Here is a 10,843-nt window from a genome sequence, read left to right as displayed (position 1 = left end):
TTTTTTTTTTTTTAAGATTTTATTTATTTATTTGACAGAGAGACACCCAGGGAGAGAGGGAACACAAGCAGGGGGAGTGGGAGAGGAAGAAGCAGGCTCCCAGCGGAGGAGCCCCATGCGGGGCTCGATCCCAGGACCCCAAGATCACGCCCTGAGCCGAAGGCAGATGCTTAACAACTGAGCCACCCAGGTGCCCCAAGCATCCAACGCTTGATTTCAGCTCAGGTCATGCTCTCAGGGTGGTGAGATCGAGCCCCACGTGGGGCTCCATGCTCAGTGGGGAGTCTGCTTGAGATTCTCTCCCTCTCCCTCTTCCCCACCCCCACCTTTGCCCTCCCACCCTGCTCCCTTGCACACACACTCCATCTCTCTCTCTCTCAAATAAATAAATAAATAAATAAATAAATAAATCTTTTAAAATAAGAGGGATTAAGTAAAAATGTACTAAACTTTATTAAATACCCTTACTTGGCGGCTTTGCTTGCATTATATTCTTGAGATGGGTGGAATATGGTGAAGATGGTGAACCCAAGAGAAAAGTACAAGAGATACTGACTTGAGGGCTAACCCAAAAAACCCAGCTGGATAATTCCCAGTGAGGCTCAGTTGGCAAGCCTCACATACGTACATAAGGTTTGCAGTCAGCTTTTTAGAGACACTCTGAATATGAGCAGCGGCTAGAGGCTGTAAGACATCTGCTGAGACCCTCTGACTCTATAGGCAGAAAGAAACAGAAAAACACCTTGGGTGAGACGGAGAGAATACCAGGAGATGAGAACTTATCAAAACCGTGGATTATATCCTTAAGAAGATAAGGGGTAACATTGCAGCCACAGCAGGAAGGTATAAAAAGGAAAACATTCAGGGGAGCCTGGGCGGCTCAGTCCATTAAACCTCTGACTCTTGAGTTTGGCTCAGATCATGATCTCAGGGTTGTGGGATTAAGCCCCATGCGGAGTCTGCTGGGAATTCGCTCTCTCCCTCTGTCCCCCCAACCTCCCCCCCCCCCGCTCGCTCCTGCACGCACTCCCTCTCTCTAGTAAATAAATAAATCTTTAAAAAATGTTTTTTAAAAAGGAAAACATTGGGGCGCCTGGGTGGCTCAGATGGTTGAGTGTCTGCCTTTGGCTCAGGTCCTGATCTCTGGGTCCTGGGATCAAGCCCACATCGGGGCTCCCGGCTCAGCGGGGAGTCTGCTTCTCCCTCTGCCTCTCCCCCTGCTCATGCTCTCTCTCTCTCTGTATGTCTCTGTCTCAAATGAATAAATAAAAAGTCTTAAAAAAAAAAGAGGAAAACATTCAGAGAACTGGAACAACTCTTAGAAATAAAAACATGATAGGAAAAGATGGAAAACTCAATAGAAGCATTGATAATGTTGAAATATTGCAGAAACTAGAACAAATATAGAAAAAGATGGAGGGGGGGGGAAAGGATCCATCCAGGACACCCTCTATTCAAATAACAGGATTTCCAGAAAAAAACAGAATAATAGTGGAAGAGAAATAATCATCAAAGAAATAAAGAAAATCTCCCAGAACTGAAGGACATGAGTCTCTAGTTTAAAAGGGCCCAACATGGGGCACCTGGGTGGCTCAGTTAGTGGCTGCCTTCACCTCAGGTCATAATCTCAGGGTCCTGAGATTGAGCCCTGCATCGGGGAGTCTGCTTCTGCCTCTGCTGCTCCCCCTGCTTGTGCTCTCTCTCTCTCAAATAAATAAATAAAATCTGTTTTTTTAATAAAATAAATAAAAGGGCCCAAAAAGGGGTGCCTGGGTGGCTTAGTTGGTTGAGCCTCCAGCTCAGGTCATGTTCTCCCCCCCACCCCACCCCAGTCCTGTGTCAGGGTCTTCGCTCAGCAGGGAGTCTCATCTTCCCCTCTCCCTCTGCCCCTTCCCGTCCCTCCAAAATAAATGACTAAATCTTTAAAAAATAAAAGGACCAACAAGTGGCCAATTCAATGGATGAAAATAGACATACCATGGCAAATTATTAGGATAATTTAGAACACTGGGACCAAAGAGAAGATCCTAGAAACTTCCAGAAAGAAAAGGAAGATGGTCCCATACAAACGACCAGGAATCATAATGGCATCAGACTTTTCAAGTGTAACACTGAAAATTAAAAGACAATGGAACAATGTCTTAAATCCTGAGGAAAAATTATTTTTAACCTAGAATTCTATACCCAACAAACTGTCAACAGTGTGAGGGGAGAAGAACAGCATTTTAAAACATGGGGAAGCTTCAACAAATGTACCTCAGACTTTCTCAGGAAGCTACTGGAGCAACTGGAGGAAAAGCACCACACACACAACGAGGGAGTAAGTCAAGGAAGAAGACACGGACCCAGGACACAAGGGATCCAACTCAGGAAAAGAGGCTGAGGGATCCCCAGGATGCTAGTGCAGGGGGATCCCCGGACGACAGTTGTGCAACGTGCTCAGATTGGGGCAGATCAGAAGGCTCCTGAAGAAGTGCCTCTAAGAACATGAAATAGATAGAATGTGATATTCTTTTTTTTTTTTTTAAGATTTTTATTTATTTATTTGACAGAGATAGAGACAGCCAGCGAGAGAGGGAACACAAGCAGGGGGAGTGGGAGAGGAAGAAGCAGGCTCCCAGCGGAGGACCCCGATGTGGGGCTCGATCCCGTAACGCCGGGATCACGCCCTGAGCCGAAGGCAGACGCTTAACCGCTGTGCCACCCAGGCGCCCCAGAATGTGATATTCTTAAATGCCTTGAGAGGAAAGTTCAGACAATTGGGAGAGGGTTTGGGGATGACTTACTGATCACTATGTAGAAAACAAAGCAAAAGACGAGGAGGAGTCATGTAGTAGCAATAATATAACAATAATGGAATAATTATATAAGGTATGATATGTATCATTTACTATTATTCTAAGGTGTAATTCTAAGGAATAATAATTACTATTTTGGGGGGCGCCTGGGTGGCTCAGTTGATTAAGCGTCTGCCTTTGGCTCAGGTCATGATCCCAGGGTCCTAGGATCAACTCCCACATCAGGCTCCTTGCTCAGTGAGGAGTCTGCTTCTCCCTCCGCCTCTGCTGCTCCCCCTGCTTGTGCTCTCTCTCGCTTTCTCTCTCTCTCTCTGACACATAAATAAAATCTTAAAAAATAATTAAAAATTATTATAATCATTCTAAGGAAAACATGAAGTAAGAAATGAAAAGTAGTGAACTGTACAACTTAGCTGTGAGTAGCATTTCCAAATCCTTATAAGGTGGTCACCAAGTAACTCATTCTATTGCATATGTTGGGAATACAGGGAGATGGGAAGGGTGTCTGTATGGCAGAGGAGCGGGTAGTAGCATGAGTTAAATCCTTAACCTCCATCATCTGGGAAGTCAATAGAAAACACCTATAACTTAAAAGTCAGTAAATCGCATGTTATTTGGAGATTCGAAGGTAAGTACCAAAATAAACAGCTAAAAAAAAATGAATAATAGTTGTTTCTGGGGAGTGAGATTTAGGATTAGGATGGGGACCTATTACTTTTATGATAAATCTTACAGAACCGTTTTCCTCTTTAACTCATGAGCAGCCATTACTTTGATTACAAGGAAACCAAATACAACGAAATCAGAAAGTCATGTGTGACAAGACCAGGGGCTCCCGGGGCAGTAAACTAGAGGTGAAGCTGGAGAGACGTGCAAGGGTCGTATCATGAAGCTTTGGAATGCCGGCTGCTGAAGGGTTCAGATTTTCTTCTCTAAGAGCAGTGCAAACCCAGAAAGGCTCTTGAGCAGGGGAGGGACAGATTCAGACTTGTGTTTGGGGAAGATAACTTAGGCATATGAGCTGGGAGGGACCCTGGAGATTTCCTGGTCAATCAGACTTACTCCCAGTACAGAAGGGAGACAGGTGTGTGGTGAAGAGAAGCCCTGAATCCCCAGCCAAGCAGGATTCTGACCCTTTGAACGACAGCTGCTGACATCCTGAAGGGACTGGGGGGCCAGGTTAGCTACCTCTTTCTTCTCCAGCCCTTGCCTCCCTTTGGCCCTACTTCCTAATTAACACCAGGCTCCCTATCAGGCTTTTCTTTGAATATGGACTGTTTCGATAGTTAATACCGTACCTATGGAAGTTCAAAGCTCAGTACGATCAGATTTCAATACTCAGCACTTACTGAGACCTTGCTCTGTGTCAAGCACTGTGCTGAATACTTAATAAACAGCATTTCAGAATTCTCACGGCCATCCTGTGAGAAGAGTGATTAGCCCTGTTTTACAAACAAGGAAACCAAGGCTCGAAGAATAAGGAAGTTGTCCACAGTCGTCTAGCTAAACAGTGGTACAACTGAGTTGTTTTTTTTTTTTTAAGTAATCTCTGCAGCCAACATGGGGCTCGAACTTACAAACCTGAGGTCGAGAGTTGCATGCTTCACTGACTGAGTCAGCCAGGCGTGCCCCAGAGCTGAGATTTTAAACAGCAATCTATCTGCTTCTAAAGCCCACACTCTAAGCCAGCCGTGCTTCCATTCCCAGGCTTCTTGAAGTCGAAGCACGGTTGGTTGGACTACAAAGTGGGGCCTCTGGAAACATTCGGGAAAGCCATGGCTCAGAACCTTGGACTGATTCCTTCTCCCACTCCCCCAGGCTTACCTGCGAGCCATCGATGTGAAGATCCTGCAGCAGCTGCTGACCTTGAATGAGGGCATCGAGGCTGTGCGCTGGCTGTTGGAGGAGAGGGGGACATTGACCAGCCCAGTATAGCCTGACAGGCGGGAGCCCGGGCCGCTCAAGGCGAGGCAGCTGGGACAGCCTGCCAGACACCAGCGCCGCTGACCGGCTGGACAGTCTCTCCATTGGCAGCTTCCTAGACACGGTGGCCCCCAGCGAGCTGGATGAACAGGGCCCTCCTGGGGCTCCCCGTCCTGAGATGGACTGGGCCAAGGTTATCCCCGGTGGGGACAGGGCCAGGACTGAGGTGGACCTGACAGCCAGCAGGCTAGAAAGCTTGAGGGCTGTGTGGAAGCCCCCCGGGGAGGGGCTCCAAGGAGGACCTCCTGGGCCACTAGAGGATGAAAGTGCCAAACTGGGCTTTGAGACCCACTGGTACTGGCAGTGCCAGGATGATGTGACCTTCTTATAACAACTTTCCCACCCTTTTGTATTCCTGTGGCTCTTTCTTCACTAGGCCCTGGTCTCCCTAAAATTTATTCTCCCTCATTCTGGGTCTAGGAAGAGGCTGCACTGAAATCAGTTACCATGGAAACCTGGCTGTATCATCCTTCTGGTCCCTGAGGAGGCTCTGCCTTTATCCCTTAATTATTGGGACCCTAGAGCTATTTCCACAGATACATTGACCCTAGAGGCTTGACCTGTGGCTTCCGGTACAATAGTATCTTCCCCCCTCCCCTCTGCAACTAGGTAAGGATTTGAGGGATTTAGGACACCTAAGAGATCGCTGATGAAGAGATGGTGGTGTAATTACCTCACCCAACATCTAGGAGTCTTGGCCCCCCCTCTTGGCCAAGATGGAGAACTGTGGAGGGACATGGACGGACATTCGGGGCCAACCCTCCATGGATTGGCCCTCCCAGAAGCCTTTGGGATTGGTAGAACCATCCCTTCCTGTCTGGTGAGTGAGGTCATTTCCTGCCAGGATGGATTAGCCTTTCCTCTGTACCAGTCTCTCAGGGGTGGTAGGTCAGTGTAGGGGTTGCTGAGCCCCTGCTGCTAGGTGAGGCCATACCGTTTTTTCTCCATACCCTTCCCCTTTCCTGGTAGGAAAGCTGCTCACTGTCAGAGGTTTGTGCTGCTTTTCAGAAAGATTCTTACTTTTTAAACGGGGTGCTCTCATTTTATTCTAGAGGGTCTCACTTCCTCTGTGGCCACATCCTGGTCTGATGCCAGCACTCGTATATCTGTGCTTTTAGGGAGGGAAATGCAGGGGCCTCTCTCTCAAAAGTTTGTCTGGCCTGCCCTGTTTGGTCCCCTGTCTTTCGCTGGCCCTGGGTTGCCCCCATTCTTGTGTTTTGGCTCCATATCTGTCTGCCAGGAGGTTCAGCCTTTGTGTCTCCACACCTTCTGGGTTTCCACTTCCACAGGCCTTTTATATGCAGATGAGTCCCCCATCCACCCCCCCTCTCTCCCCATTGCTGATGGAAATCAGAGGGAGGAGAAGCTTGAAGTCTGGGGGTGTATCATAATTTCCAAAGGGGGGAGGTGTCTTCTCTGATCCTGTGATTTCCCTTCCCCCATCCTGCCCCGGACCTTCCACCATTTGGTCACAAGGATGCCTGCCAGAGGCTGAGACACAAGAAATCCCTTTGTCTGGGTTACAATGGGTGGTGGTGGGGGGGGGGGTGGCAGCGAAAGACAGAGGCTCTTTGGTCCTAGGGCCCACATCCTGGGAGGGGGGGAGATTCGGGGAAGGCTTCTTTCCTTCCTGCCTTAGAGCAAGCCCTAGACTCCTGGGACCTGAGGAGAGAGCAGGAGACCGGCTCTGCACCTGGGTGCTAGGGCCCTAGTGAATTACAGCAAAGAAAGTATTCACAGAAGCTGCCAACCTAGGGCCCAAGGAGGGGACAGGTGGCGTGCACCCCCCCCCAACTGATGTCAGAGAATGAAGTCTTGGAGATTAACCCTTTGAACCCCAGCTAACTGCCCATGTTTTGGTCCTTGTCTTTCCTGGGGCCTGAAACTAATTATTGGAAGGCAGAAAGGAGAGAAAAGGATGTCAGATGATCCTTGCCTAGTTGCTGTGCCATCTTGCGTGAAGGAGTCTTCCCCAAATCCTAGAATAACTGCTGCAATTTCCTTACTTTTCATTCTATGCTGGAGAAGGGAAGGAAGCCAAGTTCATCTCCACTTCCCCTAAATTCCTCAGGTTTTGTTCATTCCAGTCCTTCTGGAGCAATACATTCAGCCTGTGGCTCTCCCCTAAAGACTGTCTCTCCTCCCATCCCCTCAAAGTGATCAAAATCTCTGAAGTATATTCTTAGCCTCTCCTCCTTTGCTACCTACCAGACCTCTCCGTACCACCTCTCCAGGTCTTGGGGCTCCTGATTTCCCCTCAGGCTGGGAATTCAAATACCGTTTACCAGTCCCTACTCTGTTGCCATTTTGTAGTGTGCTCTTGGGTAAACTACCTCTTCACTTAGAAGCCTTGTACTCCTTTTTGAAGCTTGCTTGTTTGATTAGGCTACAAACTTCTGAGCTGAAGGGGGGTTTGCACGCCCTCTGGTGGCCATTATGTGCCATTGCCAGGAATAGCTGCATAGACCCGCCAAGCTCAAGTATAGCCTTACAGACCAGCCCCTCAGTGCACAGACAGGCTAGAGAGACAGGCCTAGAGAGGGCAGAGATTTGCCCAGTGTCACCCATTGTAGATCCACGGCAATGCCTGGGTTAGAGAACCCAGATCCATAGGGCCATCACTTGGCCAGCCTGCTTGTTCCCCCCCGCCCCACCCAGTCAACACCACTCAAACCCAAAGGACAGAAAGCAATTTTTCGGGTTTAATATTTGGGTTAGCCCTACCCTAGAGAGGCAGCTCAGTGTTTGGAGAAAGAACTATAGGCTCTGAGGAAAGAACCTTGGACTTGGATTGGGTAGAGGGTTCATGAATACGAACCGCAAATTTAAGAAAATTATCCTAGACCAACTATTTTTCCAGGAAGGGCCAGTAGGCCCAGATATGATGGAGGCAGAGAGCTCAGCATTTCAGACCTGGAGGTTAGAAGTGGGGTGGGGGATGGGGAGCTTTAAGATGGGGAAATCCAGACGGGTCCTGTGGACTTGGGGAGCTCCACAGTTCAAGGGAGTGCAGACGGTTGGATAGGCACAATTGGGTAAAGGCACAATTGGCTCGTGGCAGCCGCAGAAACAACGCCTAGGAGGGTAAAGGGTGGTGCTGACTGCATGATGGACCATCGAGGAGATGTGAGACCACGTGAGTGGGCAAGCGTAAGGGCCCGCATTTAGGATGGGATGGTAAGGTTGAGCACTGGGCGGACTGGAAGCTCAGCGGTGGCTTGGGTGAGAAATGCTCGGGGCTTGTAGCAGACAGGCTCACTGTGTGCATGGCGCCAGGCACTACTGGGTGCTCAGTAACACCTGTTGAATGAATGGAAGAACAAATGTGTGTAAACCCACAAGGAGATGTGACTTGTTTTGTTTTTTTTTTAAGTAGGTAATTAGGTAGTAGTAGGTAATTTAAAACAGTATTCTATTTAATTCTTAGCAATCCTATAAATAATGCATTATTAACAATGTATTGTTGCTTAGACATTTGCTCAAGGTCAGATAGGTAATAAAACAACTATAATATGAACCTGGGTCAGTCTGGCTGCTTGGGCTTCCAGAAAGTCTTCTCTGATCCGCCACTCCTCAGTGTCACAGACATTACTCTTCTAGAACAGGCTCGCTGCCAGGCTCTCTAGGAGAACAGTACCGCAGCAGGGCCGAGGTACTAACTTCCTACTGTTGCTGTAATGAATTACCACAATCTTCACGGCTAAAAACAGCACAGCTTTAGTACCTGACAGCTCTGGAGGTCACAAGTCCCAAATCAGTTTCACTGGGCTAAATTAAAGTCAGGGTTTGACCTGTCTGTATTCCTCCTGGAGACTCCAGGGGAGAATTCATTTCTTTGCCTTTTCCAGCTTCTAGAGGCTGCCTGCATTCCTTGATTCATGGCCCCTTCCTCCATCTTCAAGGCAGCAGATGGCATCTTCTCTCCTCTCTGATCTCTGCTCCCATCCTTTCATCTTTTTCTTTTTTTTTTTTTAAAGATTTTATTTATTTGTTCGACAGAGATAGAGACAGCCAGCGAGAGAGGGAACACAAGCAGGGAGAGCAGGAGAGAAGGAAGCAGGCTCATAGCGGAAGAGCCTGATGTGGGGCTCGATCCCGTAACGCCAGAATCACGCCCTGAGCCGAAGGCAGACGCTTAACCGCTGTGCCACCCAGGCTCCCCCTTTCATCTTTTTCTAATTCTCCTTTCTCTTAGGCTTGTGATTCTATTGGGCCCCCTGGGATGATCTAGGATCCTCTCTCCGTGCCAGGACCCTTCATGTGACCTTCTCCTCTAAGTCCCTTTTGTCGTCAAAGGTAAAATATTCATGGGCTTTGAGGATTAGAACATGAACATCTTTGGAGGAAGGGCCATTATTCAGCCTACTAAAGGCAGAGATGGAGGGTGGGCAGATGAAGGCACGCTGGCCCAGAACGAGCCCCTGTGTTTGTCCAGCCTCCCTCAGCCCGGAGCGAAGGGTGGTGGGAAGGTGGTGGCCCAGGGGAAGGTGGCCAGGTCCAGGCCCTATGTCTGGAGAATGCATCATCACTACCAGGGACAGATGGGACTGAAGGGAGAAATTCTCAGCTTAGGGAATCTTCAGGCTTGACACCTTCCTGGTGAACATGGTGGAGGGTTCCAGCAGGTTCTGTCTTCGACACTACCTCCTCTCTAGAACCATGCTGTGTCCTCAAGGTGGAAGATAATTACCAGCAAACTAGCCTGGGCTCTCTCTGGAAAGGGTAGATTCGTTGTCACCTTTTTGTTTTTATTTTTTTTAAGATTTTATTTTATTTATTTGACAGAAAGAGCACAAGCAGGGGGAGCAGCAGGCAGAGGGAGAGGGAGAAGCAGGCTCCCGCCGAGCAGAAAGCCCGATGCAGGGCTCCATCCCAGGACCCTGGGTTTCGTGACCTGAGCTGAAGGCAGACGCTTAACTGACTGAGCCACCCAGGTGCCCCTCCTTCTCAGCTTTTTAAATTATTATTTTTTATTCCTTAGCAAGTTAAACCACGCTCCTCAGAGCATGGTGAACTCTCATCCTCAGTTGATACTAGGCCCCTTTATTGCTTTATTTTCTTCTTTGGATCCTTGAGCCCTATTCTCATTCCTCTCCCTGACCTAGGCATACCCTCTAATGTTTTAGTATGTGTTTGGATATGTTTGTATCTTTATTGATATATAATTGCATACTTATATGTTTTAATATATATAAATGGTATTCTTTTATAATAAGCTAACTTTCATAACAAATTGCCCCATATTTCAGTGTTTTAACACAATAAAGATTTATTTTTCACTTACAGGGACACACAGGTGTTCCTGCTTGGACTCCTCTCTTCCACTGTCCATGTCAGGTCCCAGGCTCCTTCTGTTTTTCAGGCGGTGATAGCCTGATTCTGCATCATAAAGTTCCTGTCAATTCTTTTGCCAAATTGTTTTGACATCCATTAATATCCATTTTATTAATTGGTTATTTCACTAGAGATTACAAAATGAGGACTTTTCTCATGCTATTATGCCCTCTTTTATTAGTTCTAACCTATACAGAAACACTTCACATCCTCTAGGAGTATTTCATTACCCTGAAATAATGTTTATACCAGAATAGCAAGATGAATGCTTAAATCTTTTCCCTTATTTATCCCTTTTGAAGTAGTAAATCGATGCCCTAGCAACTTGGTGTTTGATGATTTTGTTTTGTTTTGCTCTCTCTTTAAATTATTATTGTGAATTTGTAGTTTTTAATATATTTAATATCTTTTAATCACTTGCAGTTGTTTTGTTTTATATAAAATTTCAAGCATAGACAAAAGTAGACAAAATAGTACAGTTGACCCTTGAACGATGCCATAGGTTAGGGGCACTGACCCCCTGCCCAGTTGAAAATCCGCATGTAACTTTTGACTCTGCAAAAACTTAACCGTTAGTAGCCTAATGTTGACTGAAAGCCTCACTGATGACAGTCAATTAAACATATTTTGTGTGTTCTATGTATTATATATTTTTCTTACAATAAAGTAAGCTAGAGAAAATATCATTAAGAAAATCATAAGGAAGAGAAAATACATTTACAATACTA

At 47.1% G+C, this 10,843-nt stretch overlaps 1 protein-coding gene across 1 annotated transcript in view; it reads left to right on the top strand.

The window, feature by feature from the left end:
• Positions 1–9,591, top strand: part of LURAP1 (leucine rich adaptor protein 1) — a 15,102-nt gene extending 5,511 nt beyond the window's left edge. Inside the window, 3 exon segments of the mRNA XM_008699266.2 lie at positions 4,617–4,723; positions 4,725–5,601; positions 8,977–9,591. Coding sequence (XP_008697488.1) covers positions 4,617–4,723; positions 4,725–5,112 — 495 coding nt within the window. The 3' untranslated portion in view covers positions 5,113–5,601; positions 8,977–9,591.
• Positions 9,592–10,843: the final 1,252 nt, after the last annotated feature.

This window comes from Ursus maritimus, unplaced genomic scaffold (assembly GCF_017311325.1).
Source record: "Ursus maritimus isolate PB19 unplaced genomic scaffold, ASM1731132v1 scaffold_12, whole genome shotgun sequence".
NCBI lineage: Eukaryota > Metazoa > Chordata > Mammalia > Carnivora > Ursidae > Ursus > Ursus maritimus.
Note: the sequence above shows the minus strand (reverse complement) of the source record. Positions and strands in the feature narration are given on the sequence as shown.